Here is a 20,109-nt window from a genome sequence, read left to right as displayed (position 1 = left end):
TCCCTCAGAGCGAGTGTGTGCTCGGCTGGACAGTAGATTACAAACCGTATGAGACCACGTTCGGGCGGATGATAGATCTGGTCGCGTTTGTTACGACTCCCGGGAAAGTGGTGCTGGGGGAACCGGGCGCCCCTCCTCGCGGCTGCTTGGCCGGTTGGCCCAGGAAGGGCCGTCCTAGAGGTGGCAGGTGGAGGCCAGGCCCCGCCTGTCTTGGCACTGCCCGTGCTGCTGACCCTCTGTGGCTGAAGTGGACACAGAGCCCTGGCCCTGCTGACATCACTGACGCACAGCCACTGCCCGTGCGCCGGCTCCTTCCACACGCTCACCCTACTGTCTCCACCTGCGGCGGCCAGGGTGTCGGCTGTGATGGGCCAGCTCCCATGCCAGACAACATCACTGAACTCGTGCAGCAGTCTGGGCGACCGCGCAGGGCCCGAGGCACCGGCACAGGTCCGGGTGGGCCCTGGACCATCCCGGGGGCGGCCGGCAGTGGTGCTGGTGGGGGCCCAGGCCACATCTCAAACCCAGTCTCGGTGCGCTTCCGACTCCTGCCCTTCCTTCCACTGGCCGTCCTCCTCGTCCGTCCACAGTTTGATGAGGGTGTCACAGCCCGCTAATGCAAACCTCTTGATGTAGTTGCGCTGCTGCCCAGATGGCTGGTCTGTGAGGCCTCCGACTGACGTCGGAGGATGACGTCAGCCCCAGCTGACGGCATCGCAGCCAATAGTGTGAGCGCTGTCGGTCTTCTTCACTTCCCACTGGCCCAGCCTGGTGTGAGTCAGCAGAGAAATGGCCCCATCCGAGCCCCCACAGGCCAGGATCAGGCCGTAGTCGTGGGGGGCCCTGCACACAGCGTTTACTGAGGAGTCGTGTTCTGTGCGCGCATGCGTCTTCTCCCAGGTGCCATTTTCCCCTTTCCAGATGATGACTTTCCGGTCGTAGGAGCGGGATGCCGGGACATCGCCGTACGTGGCGTGGGCCCGGGCCACTTGCCACACAGGACCCTCATGACCCCTGAGGTCGGCGATGAGGATCTGCCCTCCGTTGAGCACACCGAGGATCCTGACGGCCCTTCCTGATGAGCAGGTTGCCCGGCGGGTGCCGCAGGAGTCCGCCTGGGCGTCATGCTGCAAAGGGAGGGCTGCTTGGGAAGCTGCAGGAATCATGTCCTCACGGGACGTATCCGCAGGGGTGATTACTGGCGCCATGGTCACAGCAGCTCCAGGCCTTGGACATGGCAGGTCCCGGCGGCGCGTTGACTTACCACCTTCTAGCGTTGTAATAGCCCAGTGAGGCGTAGGTGTCACCGTCACTTCATTTTATAGGTGAGGAAACTTAAGGTGCAGAGAGGAGGAGGAGGTCATCCCGGGCCTCGGGGCCTGTAAGGGGAGAGTCCGGGATTGCAGTCAGTTGTTCATGCCCCTCTGTGCTTTCTCTAGTGACAGTCTTTGCAAATACAATTTCCTATAGAAGACCACCTACTCTGTGGCGTAATGGCCATAAAATAACTTTATTTATTGTTCAGCCAATGACCTTAATAATTTAATAGTAATTCATTGTGTGACTGTCATATTTTACTTTTTTTTTTTTTTTTTTTTTTCCGGTACGCGGGCCTCTCACCGCTGCGGCCTCTCCCGTTGCGGAGCACAGGCTCCGGACGCGCAGGCTCAGCGGCCACGGCTCACGGGCCCAGCCGCTCCGCGGCACGTGGGATCCTCCCGGACCGGGGCGCGAACCCGTGTCTCCTGCATCGGCAGGCGGACTCTCAACCACTGCGCCACCGGGGAAGCCCATATTTTACTTTTTTAATGTAGCTTTCATTCTGTGTAATGATCAGTTTCTTTTAAAGTTTGGAACCCATTCACTGACTTGTGGAAGATAGTAATGGGCTTTGGCCTGTTTCTTTCTTTATTGAGATGTCATTCACATACTGTAGAATGCGCCATCCTAAAGCATATAATTCAGTGGTTTTCCATGTGTTCGCCAAGTTGTGCGACCATCACCATTATGTAATCCCAGAACACCTTCGTCGCCCCCGAAAGAGACCCGGTGCCTCTTAGCAGCCACTCCCTGCTTGCTCCTCGTCCCGCGCTGGGCCTAGAAAACCTATAAAATGTGTGTGGTCTAGCTTTGTTTCACGCCACTCTCCCACCCCCGCATTTAGTTACATTGGCCTTTCCTTAGCGCTGCAGTGCCCCAGCTCCTCTCCACCTGAGGGTCTGCACACAGTGTGTCTTCTGTCTGGCGGCTCCCCCTCGTTTTTACTGAAGGGCTCTTGGTGAGGTGTGGTTGATGGGCAGCCGCCTGCAGACTGTGCAGCATTTGACGAGTTGTGGTGTCTGTATACACCCTTGCACGGTTTGGGTGTGTGTGTGCAAACCATCGCCACCGTCACGATCACTGCACACAGCCACGAGCTCCGAAAGTGTCCTTGCGCCTCTTTGTGCCTGTTCTGTCTCAGGCAGTCACTGAGCTGCTTTCTGTCACTATGGATTAGTTTGCACTCTTTAGAATTTTATATAAATGGAATCGTACAGCTTATACCCTTTGTTTGGGAGTGAGTTTGGCTTCTTCCACTTAGCGTAATCATTCTGAGATTCCTCCAGTCACTGTATGTATCAATAGCTTGTTTCTCTTCACTGCTGCTGAGCAGCCTTGAATAGAACTGGTGAGGGTAGGTGGCCTTGCCTTTGTCCTCTCGTGCTGGGGAAAGTACCTGTTCTTTTGTCATTCTTTAGGCCTTAGACCCGTCGTCCATTCTGGTTTCCCTCGTGTCTTTTTCTCTCATAACACCTTGTTCTTTTTCTTCGTAGTCACAGAGTGCGCAATTGTATATTTTTATTTGTTTAGTGTACCTTTTTCTCACTTGTCTCCAAAGGCCATATTGTTTTGTTACTCTGTATATAGCACCTGGCACATGATAGGTGTACCAGAAATATTTCTTGAATGAACCCTGAATGAATAGTTCTTTCTTACTTTCTTGCTAACCATCAATGTTTTTTAAGTAAAACCTCTGAGAGACAGAAAATAATACCACATGAGTTATTAACCATTCCACTCATGGATTGTTTTATTTATAAATGATTGAGTGAAAAGCTAATAACCTTCAGTAATTGCTTTCATGGCTTTGAACACAAACTTTACTAATTTAAAATGTTTTCTCATGAGAATGAATTTGTGGTTTGGGGAACTAATTTTAGTATTTTTCTTCTGGTTTTTCCTTCTGGCTCCTGGAACATAATAAGGAATTCCTGATTAAAAAACTTTTTTACCCAGGTTTCTACATTTTTTGACCACTCTGAAAAGATAACCAAACACAGCTTATTAATTTCTAAGTTAGGCAAAGATAGTACCTTCTAAAAATTATATATATGGATGGATAAAAAGCTTCTGCATTTGCATGGAAGCTGAAGACGCAAAATTGCAGAGCCACCATTATACCAGCTTTTCAGGTGAAACTTTGGAAGAGAATGATCATATGTTTATCTAATGAAAAAATTCAGAGTTTCACATAGGTTCATTTAGATCTACGTGAAAATCATAGATCATTCAGATAAAAGAATACTTCTGTGCTGGACATCTAGGTAGATGGTCTTACCTGGGATCTGGTAAGGATGGATAAAATGAGCATACTTTTCTCTCACGAGCTCCTTAAGTTTAGACTAATCGATTACTTAGTAAACATACAGCTTGATTTATAACTTCGTTTATAATTGCATTGTTTTAATTTATGAGGCCACTTATAAATTGAGTCATTTAAAATGCATTAAGGGAGTCCTAAAAAATAAGAATACTGTGTGAATCTTTTGAAATACCAACATCTATTACCTTTTATATTGTGGAAATTTATATATTTATGTATGGTTTCCCTCAAATGAGATGTACTTAGGGACCCTGATGTCTAAAATGTACACGTTTTCTTTTTATTTATTTATTTATTTATTTTATTTTGGCTGCTCTGGGTCTTCGTTGCCACGTGTGGGCTTTTCTCTAGTTGCGGTGAGCGGGGGCTACTCTTCGTTGCGGTGCGCAAGCTTCTCATTGCGGTGGCTTCTCTTGTTGCAGGGCCCGGGCTCTAGGCGCATGGGCTTCAGTAGTTGTGGTGCACGGGCTCAGTAGTTGTGGCTCGTGGGCTCTAGAGCGCAGGCTCAGTAGTTGTGGCGCATGGGCTTTGTTGCTCTGCAGCATGTGGGATCTTCCCGGACCAGGGCTTGAACCCATGTCCCCTGCATTGGCAGGCGGATTCTTAACCATTGCGCCACCAGGGAAGCCCTAAAATGTACACCTTTTCAAAAGTCATTTTGCAGAATCTTGGGGGAAAAACCTCTTTCATTGATGAATTGAGGCTTTGTATGAGTCATTTATGGCCGGTTTTTAAATTAGTGAATATTTGCATGTAATTAGAAACGTTGGATTCTTAATGACTGACCTACAAATGAATGTAGCACTGCATTTCACATATAGTCTATGCTATATTAAGACTTAATTGAATTTGTGCATTTTGGTTGTTCGGCTTGAAATGAAGGTCATAGGTAATTGAATATACACTTTCTTTTCCCCACCATGGGAAATGCTCTTAGGATTAATAGGGTTACTAGCATTGATAAGTTAACAGTAACAATAAAACACTCACATAAAACAAACCAAATTTTCTTTATGGCTTCACAGATGTATCTTGTGATTTTTCCAGAGGGAACAAGGTATAATCCAGAACTAACAAAAGTCATTTCAGCTAGTCAAACATTTGCTGCTCAAGAAGGTGAGTAAAAAATTACCTGTATTTGAAAATAAAATTTTTCAAGATAATGACCTTTTAAATTTTTGTTCCTAGAAAAGATAGTCACGTTTTACAACAGATGAAATGAATGAATGTTTTTATTCCTTGAATGAATGTCTGTATTATTTCTTAGAAAATGAAGTTTCTTCTCATTAATTCATATGTATGGTATTACATATGTCTGAGAGATTAAATTCAGGTGCTTCCTACTGTACATATTTTGGTACCGGGGATTTAGGCAAAATCCATCTGGGCACGTGATTATTGAGATGGGACCTTTTCCTGCAGTACGGGTTCTGTGTGACGGACAGAGTTTCTGTTTTGTAGGTCGCCAGGCCTAGATTGGAATCCAAGTTCTGACATTTATTAGCGGTATGGTTGCAAGCTGCCTGGTGTCACTGCGCATCAGTTTGATCATCTCTTAAAAAAGATCTGTGGATTCTGCATCCATGGATTCAATCAACCACACACGGAAAATATTTAAAATAAATTTTTTTCAGGAAGTTCCAAAAAGCAAAACTTGAAATTGCCATGCTGGCAACTAAAATTTACATAGCATTTACATTGCACTTACAGCTATTTACATAGCATTTGTGTTGTATCAGTTATTATAAGAAATCTAGAGTTGATTTAAAGCATACAGGAGGATATGCGTAGGTTATATGCAAATACTAGGCCATCTTATATAAGGGACTTGAGCATGTGTGGATTTTGGTATCCAAGGGGTAGAGCTGGGATTGGGGGTGGTCTGAGAAGCAATCCCCTGTGGATACCGAGGGGTGTGCCTCAGTCTGTGTAAGAATTGAAGCAGAAGATACGTGAGGTCCCTATGGGAGAGTACGGCGCACGCTCGTTCACAGTCCCTGAAAGCTGTTAATGTCCCCAATAATGAGAAAGTTCTTAACATCACATTTTAGAAAATTGGATAACTGATCCACCAATAAGCTATACAGTTTAACCAAATGGGCTGTGTTCTCAGAGGTGCCTCTGAAGATTGACCGTGGATTAGCATGTGATCAGCAGCGCTACCTGAGCAGATGCCTTGTTGCAGCGCTCTGCCAGGGCCTCTGCGGTTATGAGAGCCTGCTGCAAGGGTGGTGCTGTTCTGTGTCTGCCCTGACCCATGTGGTAGTGAGCGTTCGAAACGTGGCTGGTGCATCAGAGCAAGTGCATGTTTAATTCTGGCGGGTCTGAGTCAACGCATCCTGATCTGAGATGGAGTTCTCCCCCTAGACTTCCATCTGGCTGGTCTCCATTTCCCACCCACCCTTCTGGCGCTTCGTCTCCTTTCTAGCCTCCTCTTCTGCGTCATTCTTTCCCGTTTCATGTGTGATTTCTGGTGTCTGACTTTGGCCTTTTTCATTTATTTCACTTGCTATGTTTTTCATGGTGGCCTTCATCTAAACCCAGAGCTGTCGCCACCATTTATTTCACTGCTGATGACTCCCAAAAAGCTTTCTCCCACCCACACCTCTCTGCCTGGCTCAAGACCTGTATTCACAGCTGCCCCGCAGAGAGCTCCGCCTGACTGACTCAAAGGCGTGTCCCAAACTTGGCGTGTCGAGTGCAGTATTTACCTTTCCACTCACACGCTGTGCCAGCCGGGCCTCTCTCTTCAAGCTTCCTTCAGCTTTTGTCTTACGGAGTATACACAAGTATCCCTCTTGAGCTGGTATGTAGTCTTAGATGAACATTACCGCTAGCTTTGGGCTGCATTCCCAAGCATATATTAACTCATATCGCCTCAGACAGGTTACTTTATTTCTTTTGGTCTGTTTCCTCATTTGTAAATCAGGAATCATAATATCTCCTTCACAGGGCTTTTGTGAGATTCAGTGACATAATGTTTATAGAAAGCCTGGCATGTAATATATATTTACTAAGTCATTACTGCTAACTTAGAAAGTGGAGGAGAGGTACCACCACAGCTAAATCTATTAATAATGGCAAAAAATTGATAGCCGATCCTGAGGGATAAAACAGAAGGGCTAATAAAATTGACGTAAGAACTCAAATCATTACCATTTGGAGCTATTATGTAAAAGGCAAGCAAGGCTTATGTCTTGTAACCACATTCCTTTAAGAAACATTTATTACAAAGCAGATATGAGTCCTTATCCAATAGTGGATAGATAAGAACACACGTATATGATGTACAAAGAGATAAGATGTGAGAGGTACAGGGAGTCGAAGGCAAAGAGAACCAGCGACGCGCAGGGTGTCTGGCTGACTGCCAAGAGGAGGTGACGTCGGAATGTAGAATTAGGGCCGACCGTATGGGGAAGGGAGGGAATTCTAGGTATAAGAAATAACAGCAAAGACATGGACTTACGAGCAAAGAGTTTGATGTCTTCAAGCAAAAGATGAGTGAAGGAGAGCTGTGTGAGTTCAGTGCGTCAAGTTGGCGTGAGTGTCAGTCACGAAGGCGGCGAACTTTAGGCTTAGTGGTCTGGACGTCACCACAGAGTTGAATGGAAGTCGTTGAACAGTATTCTTTTTAATTAGTTCATTATGTTTTATTTAAGAAGTCACAGTGTTAATTCCATTTTTCTAAAAGCATGTTCTGTAACTAAGCCCATAAGATATTTTTGGGGAAAAACAGGTTTCATGTCCAAACGGGTTTAGAAAATGTTGCATTTTATATCCTTTCCTTAGGGAGTTATAGTTCACATTCGTGTATTAGTCTCAGAAAAGTGCTATTGTAAAAATGTCTTATTTTGTTTAAGGAACTGTTTTCTAGATTTGTATAAGAAAACAATGATCTAAAATGGTTACACAAAATTTGGGGTTTTCATGAAGTAAATTTTTGTGGTTTCAGAAAATTGCGGCTCTCCTGAATTATTCCTTCTCTAATGATTCTAGATGGCTGAGCCCTGACTTTAACAAAATATATATTTTGCTCTTTGAAGCTTAAAATAGTTTATAGATGAATTAGTTTGAGACTCTTCATAAAAACTTGAGTTATGAAGGCCATAAACTATATAACTTGTCAGTTACACTTGTGTGTCACCTCTTATACCCACTTTAATTCTGTTGAGGAATTACAATTTTATGTTAGATGAGATGAAAGGGAAACAATAAACTTAATATTGGGGAATATTTTTCCTCTTACTTTTCATGTGTCTTGTAAAATCTGATGCATTTTGTTGTCATTAAATAATCAACTACATCTTGGAACACGTGTTTTCAATGAGTTGAACAGAGAGCTGAACTCTGGAGAAGTTGACCTAGAATGCTTGAAGTCCTCACAGGCTGTGCCGATTTCATTGTTGATTTCTAATATGTAACACACTCTGCTAAGGTGGTACAACTAGCCATAACGTCTTCTAGGAGTTTATAATTTAATAGGAGAGATCAAACGTGATTGTATTTGATATCTATTGAGGTGTAACATATTATTCCATACCTTAATGGCTTAAAATGACAAACATTTACTGTCTCACGGTCTCTGTGGGTCCGATGTGTTCAGCTGGTGGCTTCATGCTCGGGGTCGGTCTGAGGCTGCAGTCAAGGTGTCCGCCGGGGCCGTGGTCACATCCTGGCTCCCCTGGGGAGGAGCTGCCCCCGCGCTCATCACGCGGCTGTCAACAGGCCTCGGGTCCTCTGTGGCTGTTTCTTGACAATTGAGCCTCTTCCCAGAGCTCCTCACAACAGGACAGCTTGCTCCGCTGGAGCGATGGATCAGGGAGGGGCGGGGACAGTGCGAGCATATGGGGGCGGGTGAGCGAGGCAGGCACGGCCTTCTCAGAACCTCGCCTCCGGAGTGACGCCCCGTCGCTTCTGCCACGTTCTCTTCGTTAGACACAGTTCACTGGGTCCAGCCCACACCCCAGGGGAGACTATACAGGGGAGGCCCGCGGTAGAGGCTGCCGACCTCAGTGATGCTCGGGTAAGAGTCTTACGTAAATAGTGACATCGCGCTAGACTGCGAGGAGACGCGGGCGAGCAGAGCACGCTTGAGGTTAACTCAGCTCCAGATGCGGGTTCGGTGAGGCTGCCTGGGAGAGGAGGCTCTGGGCGGCTGTCAGGAGTCTCGCTGGAAGAGGCGTTGGTCGTGGGGAGGCTGCCTTTCAGCAGGAGAGGGTGGCACGGGCCCAGGAGCGCTGAGAGCGCTCTGCTGTCTCGAAGCCCGTGTGTGGGACGTGGGGCCGAGTGAGAGCCTGGGGGCGTTCCCGCTACTGGCAGGAAGGCCTGCACGATCAGATGTCCCGAAGCTAGTACGCTGCGTTCAACACCTTCGCCTCTCACAACCCTTTTATAATGTGTGATGGGCTAATTCATTAACTTTAAACAATTAAGCAAGTCAGAATTAGCCCTGGACATTTTACTGTATCTTGTCACTGGTCAGATCACTAGTTATTGTTGAGGTATAATAAGTTTGCATGATGGGATGAGTATAATCCCAGATTATTGTCTGTGCGAAGAATAACATATAATTATTGTGTGTTTCGGCTTTGAAGGACTAATGATTTCTTTTGTACAATTTACGTGTGTGTGTGTGAATGTGTGTATTCCTACTTAAATATTGGTGTACTTTTTTCAGTTGGGTAAGACAAATGGTTATTTGCAAATAGATTTATTTACTGTGTTATGTTTATGCAGATTTGTCGTTTCAGTCCAGGTTTTAGGGCCTGTGTTAGTCACCTCAGGCTGCGGTAACAAGCCACCACAGACTGAGTGGCTTAAACAGCAGACGTTTATTTTCTCCCAGTTCTGGAGGCTGGATGTCCAAGATCAAGGTGCCGGCAGGGTTGGTTTCTCTTGAGGCCTCTCTTCCTGGCTTGTAGGCAGCCACCTTCTTGCTGTGTCCTCACGTGACCTTTCCTCTCTGGGTTCGCTCACAGAGTGAGGTCTCGGGCATCTCTTCCTCTTTTTATAAGGACATCAGTCCTGTTGGACTAGAGCCCCACGTTTATAACCTCATTTAACCTGAATTACCTCCCTAAAGACCCTTTGGGGTTAGGGCTTCAAAATGAATTAGTGGGGCAGGGGTCGAGTGGGGACAGGGACAGACACTTCAGTCCATAACAGGGCCTTAAATTATTTTTCTGTATGTAATTACATTTAATACTAATATTTCTTAATTTATCATTTTAAAAACAATGTAAGATGACTACCTTATATGAATACCTTATATAAATATTATTACCTTATAAATTTAATAGCTTATATATAGCTACTAAAAGTTACTTATTTTTAAAAATCCACACTAATTTTGTAATGCTAAAACAAGTACTTTTAAGTAATTCTTAAAATAGCATAATGATATATACTATAGCTTTTTAAATCTAATAGTACCCCAGTCACCAATAACTGACCATTATTGGTCTGTCATTTTTCTTTGAGTTGTAGATCTTTCTCAAAGTTACCAAAACGGGGGAAAAATGAATAATTTGTTTCACCGATATAATTTTTAACTGCTAAGTATTCTTTCTTTAAATTCTATAACTGGGAAAACTTGCTATCTATTAGAAATACATTTTCTTGTAACTATAAAGGTAGTTATTTCCCACCACACATAAAGGAAATTGATTTGTGAACAGTATAGGTAGAAAAAGTGTTTCCTGTTTTCTTTCCTCTTAGGTCACAACTAAATGACATTGCTTGAAAATAAAAACAAATGAACTTGTTTTTCCAGCTGTTAAGCTAATTTTTCTTCAGGAAAATTGAAACTTAGTAGGACTTGTTAGTCTGTGATATGTTTTGCTTCAAAACATTATTAATTTTGCTCCTAAAGTGCACCTTGATTTGAATCTGACTTAATAAACAAATAGAAAAACAAACCAAAACGAACCTTTTTAATTTCGATTTTTAAAATTTGATACTTGTTTAAGTCATTATACCATATACCATTGATGGTGCTGATGGCTGGTTTAAGAGGGAGGAGTGGTGGGTGTGGGTGTGTCTGTCTGTCTGTCTTATAAACCCTAAATATTTCAAGCCCCTGGATAACACTATTTCCTAGAAGTATATGTTGCTTCAAAAAACTCTTAGCCACAAAATATGTTCATTTATTATTAGAGTTGTTATTTAAGGTATGTCTGTGTTAGAGCGTCATGAATTCTTAAAATTGTCCACTTCAAAGGTGGTCAGATTAATGATCTCTAAATACCATTCTTACTTGAAACTAAATGTTAGTCATTCCTTTAAAAAAAGACTCACTCATATTTCCAAATAAATTAGTCAAGATTTTGTTTAACTACAACCTCTCCAGGACAAAAATTACGATTTTGAGAAGTCTGAAATATCGGTAGAGTCTTCAAGAAACTACTAAGCAAGGTATATGTTGAAGGCTGCTCAATTGGGGGAATTGGGCAATTCCCTCAATTCCCTACATTTAGGGAAAAGAGAATTGTTTTTTCAGAAATGCTAACATAGAACTTGTCATTTCAGAAAACTATGGTAAAACAGTTAGTAAGGAAAGCTTCAACATAATATGTAGATAGAATTATATGGTATAATAGTATCATAGAAATGTAAATAAAATAGTATAAATATGAGTACTGTACAGTATAACAGTATTAAATAAATATAAAGAAAATAACATGGCAGGTAAGAATGATCTTTTTGTGTTTCTAAATTGTTTATTTTGTTAAGTAACCAATTAGATTATTTTAATTTAAATCCAACAGCCTATCACACACTGACCTCTTCCTCTTCTGACTTCCCGAGGAAGTTCATTTTCGGCCCGTTGTTGAACAGTTACTGCTGTTTTGTGTTCGTCACGCGTCTGTTAATCTTTGCAGCGATTTGTAGAATGCTCTTGTTCCTAGAAAGGCCACACGGTAAATCTCATGGATCTCGATTACTGTTGAGTCAGAGATCATAGATGGTCGGGGATATACAAACAGAAAAGAATCATATTGGAAAACCACGCTCGAACCTTATATTCCCGGTCTTAGAATGTCTTGTTCTTGCACGCTAGTCAGTTTTGAAAAAGAACAGGAGTGAATGAAGGGAGTTGAGACAGCTTTCGAGTTATCACCTGTAGTGATAGTCACCATCCTCCTTCACCGTCGGAATCGCAGCCGTACGCATTTCACTTCTCGATCCTTTGGCCTCTTGCTTCCTTTTGCTGTAGCGTGGCTGCCGCTGGCACCTGCTCAGGTCGCAGTCTCAGGGGAGCGGCGGCAGCAGGGAGCAGTGCTTGTAGATCTGGAAGAACTCGGCGGGGAGACCTGCTCACCTGTCACAACGTTCCTGTAGGGCTTTGGACGTCGCAAACGTTCCGCGATTTTGAGAGCTTTGGTTGGCCTCTTGGAGGTCATTTCCATACCATTTACTTAAACATTTCTACCAGAGTAACTATTGCTGTTTACTCCTCCTGCCTTGTCACAGTCCTTTCGGCTGCCCTGTTGCGAATTCTTGATCCACTCGAGCCTGGTCTGAACTCTCAAGTCAGCGGTTCTCCAGCTGGTGCCGGAACCAGCAACATCGGCATTGTCCAGAAACTGGCGTGAAATCCAGACTCTCGGGATCCACCCAGACCCACGGCCTCAGAAGCTCTGGGGCTGAGGCGCAGCCTTGCACACGACCCCGAGGTACCGCAAAGCTTTAGAGCCACCGGTCCAAGTAAGACTAGTTGTGTGCTCAGCGGGCTCGTTGGGTCAGATTCTGGTGTTTTATCCAGAACATGTGGGTCTAACATTCGTTGGCAGACTTTCATTTTATACTTGTTTCATTCAGAAAAAGAAAAAAGTAATAGCAGTTACTTACCCATTATAGGGAACAGACATGGGGAATAGGGAAGGGGCTTTCCATCTGGGTCCTGTAAACATGCAGGTACTGCTTTCCGAATTTAAACCTTTCTCAGTTATGTGAGGTGTTCCATTTGAACTCATTTTCCTCAGAAGCGTTTTCGATATTTTGCTAGGAAAATTGGCTTCCAGTGGTTGCTGGGAAATTTGGCATCTTCTGTATCTTCCTCTTCCCCTTGCGGCTATTAAAGTGAGCTCATAGTGGTTTTTACCACAGCAGCCAGCAGGATGATAAGACATAAACTTTTAGAACTCTAGCAGTAGAAGACAGAAATTTTAGTGACACACCTATAATGGCAAAACAGATACCTAGAATTTTCATGTTATTGAGCACGTTATATTATTGATCAAGATCTTTGTAGTTTTAAAACTCTTCAGGATTTGTGAATTCAGCTTTCATCCTTTGAACACTGCCTATTGTATAGGTTTAAGGGTCTTTTCAAAACATAAAAGCAGAAGGATTTTTTTGGTAGACTTCACTCAGTAGAAGTTATTATTATATCTGGAACATCATATAAACAAATTTAAGTGGCAAATGGCAGGCTAATCATATTTGTAATATATGGCATATTAATAAACAGTATAGAAAGAGATCTTGCTAATTAGTAAGAAAAAGACAAATGAAATAATGGGGAAAAGGACATGAATAGGAAATTTAAGAGATATGAATGATCCACACCAGTGAACAAATGTCCTTCCTCCCTAATAATCAAAGTAATACAAATTAAATGAGCATTGTGAAACCCGCTTTTGAAGGCCAACCGGGAAAACATTAAAAAAGACGGTTACTGCCCAGTATTGGCCCGGGTTTGGTGGAAAAGACACACTTACCTTTCTGCTGGGCGCTAAGACGACATGTTTGTTTCCCGTGGTGCTGTAACAAGTTGCCACAGACTTGGTGTCTTAAAACAATACAGATGTGTCCTCTTACAGTCCCGGCAGCTGGGAGTCTGAAATGGGTCTCACAGGCTGAAATCAGTGTGGGCGTAACGGTAGTTGTATTCGTAGGCTCTCAGTGAAAGTCCGTCCTCTGGCACAGGATCCAGTGATGGTTTAACGCTCTGCGTTTATAGCCTTGCAATTGCGCTGGGTCCTGCAGTTTATGTAGCTGGCTCTGCCTCTCCCTCTTCCTTGCTGTTCCTTCCTCTGAACCTTTTTCTTTTTTGGCTTCCTTCTGACCTGTCTTTCCCGGGCGCTGCTGTGACTCTCCAGGCCTTCGGGAGCTCTCCTGTGCCTCCTGGCCCTGCTCTCTACTCCCGCACCTGTACTTCCCATGCCCTGGCCTTTCGACAGTTCTTAGCTGTCAGTAACCTGGCTTTTTCTGCCTTCTCAGCAACTGGGAACGCGGTAAAAATCCATGCTGATTGCCGTCTGCGACCAGTCCGCACCATCAAATCTCAGCTGAGCCAATTACGCTGTGTTTAGTGATTCTTTATTTTTCTCCTTTGGACTATCTGTTCTGTTTTTCAGATTTTCCCCCTCACATCTCAGGGTTTCTCTGCCTTGAAGAAGTTATGTTTCTCGGGCAAGATTGTATCGTACAATCATATTTATCTCTGTTTCAGTCTTAACGTTGCTGCTTCAGCAGTTTTCCCTTTGCTCGCATTACCTCCACACTCTTCCCCCAGTTCACAAGCACAGCCTGTTTCCCACAAGGATGGATTGTGTGTGTGTGTGAGAGAGAGAGAGAGAGAGTGTGAGTGTGTGCACACATACCCCACCTAAGGCTTTGCTGTTGTCTCTCTCCTTTTCTTTGGCGCTGAAGAAGTGTGGGCCCCGTGCACGCTCACATTTACTCCATCCGGCCTCCAGAAGCTAATCCCAGTGAGCTCTGACGTAACAGAGGGTCACGTCACTGTGGTCACTTGTCGCATTTGTTAACGTGCACGTAATATACAAAGTCATTATTTATGACCCCGCCTTTTCGTCTCTCCCTTTAGTATTCTCAGTCACTACCGTCACTTCAGTCGTCATGTCTATTCAGATGATTCCCAAGTGTTTACTTCTGCCATTTTATAGACCATATTTTCGGCTACTTCTAGAGGGTTCTCTCCGACTTCGGCTTCAGCGCCCCAACCTGACTCGGGTTTTCCTTGTTTAGCTGCCTCCTGCTCCGCCACTTGCGCCCTTTCTGCGCGATGGGGAGCGGCACGCACGCTGACACGCCCTCCCCCGGCGCTTCCTCCTGGCCGTCTCTCCCTGCTGACGGCACAGCCTGCTCCGTGTTTTCTAGGGCAGAAGCCTGCTTACTTTTCACTCCTTTTTTATTTTTAACTGCCACATTTAATTTTTTTTTTTTTTTTTTTTTTTGCGGTACGCGGGCCTCTCACTTTTGTGGCCTCTCCCGTTGCGGAGCACAGGCTCCGGACGCGCAGGCTCAGCGGCCACGGCTCACGGGCCCAGCCGCTCCGCGGCACGTGGGATCCTCCCGGACCGGGGCACGAACCCACGTCCCCCGCATCGGCAGGCGGACTCTCAACCGCTGCGCCACCAGGGAAGCCCCATATTTAATTTTTGCTGAATCGATGTATATTTGGTTTTTAGAACATCACTTGACTACACTTTCTCTTTTCAGTTGCACTACTTCAGTCCTAATTCAGGACCTCATTGCCTATAACCTGATGTCCTAAACTATTTCTGAGACCTAAACCGTTTTTCTTAGCACCTAGATATTATTTCTCCTTTGGCATAAAATCCATGGAGTCCCACAGACCAACATAAGTACATCCGCCCATCGTTCTAAAGCCTTCAGGAGTGTCGCCCGGTGCACTTTTCAGTCTTAACTCCTTACTGGCTCTGGACATGTGCTCCACAGACCCTCCAGATCCTGCCTCTCTTCCTTCATTCATCCGCTGGGCTTTCCCCCACTTTCTACCCTACTAGCCTCCATCCTGGCCTCGCTCCAACGTGCTGTTTTTCCTGAAGCCTTTACCAGTAAGTTATGAGTGAGTGGCAGTATCTTTAAGTGTGAGTAATATTTTTATATTCTGAGAATATTTGTAATCTCTTTTAAGACATTCTACCATGTACTATAGCTATTTATTTTATTGTCTCATTAACTCTAACCTACATAGTTTTAAGAGTAGTATCTTGTTAATAATTACTGAATAAGAGAGTACTGAACCAGACATTATAAAGGCTTGTGAGCTGTGTGACTTGGAGCAAATGATTTTATCTCTCTGAACCTTGCTTACTTAATTTGTGGGAGTAAAGTGAGATGATAATACATATGTGTGTGCATGTATGTATATATTATATATATATATATATATAATGTAGACTCTCCTGCATGGATCAATAAAGATTTTCTGTCCAATGAGTATCATTTATTTATGTTTCTAATATATAATACTAACAACAAAATTTCAGTTATACCAAGCATCACTATAATGGCCCTCAGGGAGAAACTTGGTCAAAAGGTAAGGTAGAATATGGTTGGTACTAACTAGAAGTTCAGGAGATCTGGAGATGGAAACAAGGCACAGCAGATACTAAAACAGACTACATATTGACCAGAAAGAATTAACTTAATTAGCTACCATTTTCCTGTTTAGGGCTCAGGGGTTTTCTGTTCCATAGAGGCAGAGGCAGTTCTCAGTATGGTGGGCTCAAGCTCGAGCAGTTAATTATAAATGCCTGTTACTTGGCTCTCTCCCTATTGAAATTCTCATTGGTCTCTATAGTGTTATTATGAAATTGGTTTTATTTTTTATTTATTTATTTTTGGCCGCGTTGGGTCTTCGCTGCTATGTGCAGATTTTCTCTAGCTGCGGCGAGTGGGGGCTACTCTTCGTTGCGGTGCGCGGGCTTCTCACTGCGGTGGCTTCTCTTGCTGCAGAGCACAGGCTCTAGGCGCGTGGGCTTCAGTAGTTGTGGCACACAGCCTCAGTAGTTGTGGCTCGCAGGCTCAGTTGTTGTGGCTCGCAGGCTCTAGAGCGCAGGCCCAGTAGTTGTGGCGCACGGGCTTAGTTGCTCCACGGCATGTGTGATCTTCCCGGACCAGGGCTCGAACCCGTGTCCCCTGCATTGGCAGGCTGATTCTTAACCACTGCACCACCAGGGAAGTCTGTATGAAATTGGTTTTATAATAATGACCCAAGGTTTGCAGATAGTGCAGCGGCCCCTAGTACATTCCTCAGTGAGACGACTTTGCCTTCACTTTGTCTACATACTAGCGATAGGTATTTCTTATTCATCTGCCACAAAGTTGATTTTTCCAAACCTTCACTATAACTCACTTTTAGGGAAGTATTACTTTTCTGTCTTATCTTCTTACTGACTTAACTTAGATTCTAATAATTGTTCTTACTGAATACCACAGAGTGATTCTGAAGAACTATGGACGTAATAAAACTGGGTGAGTTCCAATAGCAAAGAAGGAAGTATTAACTAATTTAATTGACAAACCAGTGTTTCCCAGCCTGGTATACTATTCAGATTTTTGTTATAAGTTTGTGAATAAATTCAACTGTTTCTGCCCTAGGGACTCAAGTCAGACATGTGGTTGTGGGAATCTTTGTCTTTCCCACACCACTCTGCATTTTAAAAATTCTTCTGCAGGAAGATCCCAACATACTATAGCTGTTCTTTCTTATGCAGCTAATTTTCCCTGGAGAGAAGCCATAGAAAATCCAAATCAAGTTTTTTTCTAGTCTATTTTCATGTCACTTCTTCGGAGAGCTACACTTTTCTGTTAAATTGTCAATAAATATTCTAATCTAGGAAAAGGGGGACAGTAGGAAATAGGAAGGGGAAAGGAACAAATTCTTAGCACTAGCAGGCACAGGTACATTATGTATGTATGTATGTGTGATTATTCTATATAAATTGCAATATTTTCTCACTTAAAGAAGCTTTTGAAAGTATAGGTGTGGTATATAACTGATTCAGTTTGCTGTACCCCTGAAACTAACACAACATTTGTGAATCAACTATACTCCAATAAAAATTTAAAAAAATAAAAGTATATGTGTATGTGTATATATATAAATAATATACTCAAGAGAATTGAAATCGTATGTTCATACCAAGACTTGTTCATGTGCAGCATTCATATGCAATGTACATGAATGTTCATAGCTGCATTGTTCATAATAGCCAGAGGGTGACAACCCACACGTCTGTCAGCTAGTCAGTGGATTTACCAAATGTGGCATATCCACACAATGGAACATTACTCAGCCATAAAAAGTAAGGAAGGACTGACGTGTGTGCCAGACGCAAACGTCCACACGCTGTGATTTCATCCGCGTGAAATGTTCATAATCGGGAAACCATAGAGACGGAAGGTAGATTTGGGGGGGGGGGTGCGTGCTGAGGAGGGCAGTGTGCTGTGTCTGCCGTGGGTGGAAGGTGGCTTTGGAGTGGTGAAGATGCTCTGGGATTTGATGGTGGCGAGGGTTGTACAGCTCTTTGAATAAACTAAAAACCACTGAATTGTACACTTTACAATGGTGAATTTTATGGTATGTGAATTAGAGTTCAGATTTTTTAAAAAGTTTACCGAGGAACTAGATTCTTCGGTTACCCTAAGAGTATCAGGCCAGTATTTCATGTTATATAGACCACATCAGCTCTCAGTTCAAATATCGTACACAGTGGGGGTCATTTAGGTAATCCCACCGCATCTCTACTTGAGTAGAAATAGAACTGAAAGAATCAGGGACTTGGAGTCAGAAATTAGGGAATTGTTCCTGAACCTTGAGTGACCTTGGGCAAGGTGCTACCACCTTTATTCTGTTGCCGGAAATGAGGATCAGATGTTGACCCTTGTCAGAGTTTCCCACATCAAAGGGTAGCTGTTTAATAAATGTGTATTAAATGAAAGCTGATTTAAATTGAGAAAGTCCTGTGAGAGTGCTGTCTAAACTTTCTTAATGTCCTATAGGTATGAGATTTAACCGAAAGTATATACTGGTCTATTAGTGGAAACTTAAAAACACTTTAGATGTTATGTTCTATTTCCAAGGTGTTTTGTAACTAATTTATAGCCACACTGAATCAACTTCCAACTTCTTTTCTAGGCCTTCCAGTATTAAAACATGTGCTGACACCAAGAATAAAGGCAACTCACGTTGCTTTTGACTCTATGAAGAATTACTTAGATGCGGTTTATGACGTTACAGTGGCTTTTGAGGGGACTGTGGATGATAGAGGGCAGCGGAGGCAAGCGCCGTCCATGGCTGGTAAGTCGGCTGTGAGTGAGCCACGTGTGTTTACCCAGGTCGAGTTTCTGTTTTGAAAAGGTAGGTGTATTCTACTACAGCCCGTTGATATGGTTTCCAAGTGTGTATGCTTGTATTTCTCACGTATCTTTTATTCATCTGTGACGGTTGAAGTTTCATTAGTCCTGCTGAGTTTGGTGCTTCTTGGCTGTCCTGTTAGTCCTTGAATTTGCCCCAGATCGTTAACTCGGCCTCTTTCCTCCCGAGGTTGACACACGGAAACGGAAACGTTACATAAACCTAAGGAAGGAGTGAGGCAGGAGGTGCTAACCCAGCAGCACTGAGTGTCCATCTCCGTATGCGTTTTTCATATAACATCGGTGGGATCTAGTATCACTGACAGTTACGTGGGACTTTTTCCTTTTTTCAACCACGCGCTAGGAACTAGGGACCTTTGAGCTATCGTTTATGTCAGAATAACCAGAAGAAACTAGAATGTTAAGCGAGCAGGAGGTGTGTGTCACACTCGTGATCGCTGTCGGCGTGGGGCGGACACAGGAAGCGCGTGGGGCTGCCGTCCCCTCCTCGCGGTGTCAGCTGCTGGGGGCCTCGCGCTTTGCCTTGGCAGCTGCCGGCCGTGGGACTAGCTTGCTCGTCAGGCTGCTTCTCTCCGTAGCAGCTCTTGAAGGCGGCTGTTCAGAACGTGTTCAGGGCAGAGGGTCGCTCCCAGAGGATGGGAGAGAGCACAGAGAGCTGAGGCAGGAAGGGACTAAAAGGTGGCACAGCTGATGGTGGCGGGAGGAGGTCAGACCTGGGGCAGCTGCCCCTAAAGCAAGACCGACCGACCGCTCTCGTGACTGCCCTCAACCCCGAGGAACGCCGGAAGCTCACGCTTTTTACATTTTATTTTAAGTGTAATTCTTTGGCACGTATTATACATCATACAGTTTAAAAATCAAAAGTATATAAAGTATACAGTGAAACGGCCTGTTTCCACCCCGTCCCCATCCACCCGGTCTCCTCCTTCCCCTCCGCAGGGGTAACCACTTTTCTTCCTTTCTTGTGTATCGTGTGTACAAATTTACTGTCCCTCCCTCTTACAGGAGAGGCAACATACAATACTCTTTTCTCTTTTTTAACCATGGTAGAAGTCATTCGCCCAGTTCTGCATTTGAGGACAGTGCATTTAGTTATTCAGCAGTATCGCCATCCGTTTATCAAACGTTGTTCAAAAAGTAAGATTAAACACATTTTTATTGTTTATGAAAACCAGGTCTAATTCCCATAATAACCTTTTTAAAATGCTGCCTTATCATGTCACCGTCCAGTCCTAGGAACTCGTGGGCTGGCCTGTGCCCACGGGGTCAGTGCTGGCGTCCCGGGACTCAGCGTCCTGGTCCCTAAGCTCCTC

At 44.1% G+C, this 20,109-nt stretch overlaps 1 protein-coding gene and 1 pseudogene across 4 annotated transcripts in view; one reads left to right on the top strand and one right to left on the bottom strand.

Moving 5' to 3' along the window:
* The window catches only part of AGPAT5 (1-acylglycerol-3-phosphate O-acyltransferase 5), a 60,032-nt gene that overhangs the window by 32,271 nt on the left and 7,652 nt on the right, over positions 1-20,109 (top strand). For all 4 annotated transcript variants that reach the window (XM_059049477.2, XM_059049476.2, XM_067022551.1 and 1 more), the window contains 2 exons: positions 4,669-4,759; positions 18,558-18,719. In XM_059049477.2, coding sequence (XP_058905460.1) covers positions 4,669-4,759; positions 18,558-18,719 — 253 coding nt within the window. The remainder of the gene's footprint in view (positions 1-4,668; positions 4,760-18,557; positions 18,720-20,109) is intronic.
* On the bottom strand, positions 175-1,208 carry LOC131747552 (protein SEC13 homolog pseudogene; annotated as a pseudogene).

Source organism: Kogia breviceps, chromosome 20 (assembly GCF_026419965.1).
Source record: "Kogia breviceps isolate mKogBre1 chromosome 20, mKogBre1 haplotype 1, whole genome shotgun sequence".
Taxonomy (NCBI): domain Eukaryota; kingdom Metazoa; phylum Chordata; class Mammalia; order Artiodactyla; family Physeteridae; genus Kogia; species Kogia breviceps.
Note: the sequence above shows the minus strand (reverse complement) of the source record. Positions and strands in the feature narration are given on the sequence as shown.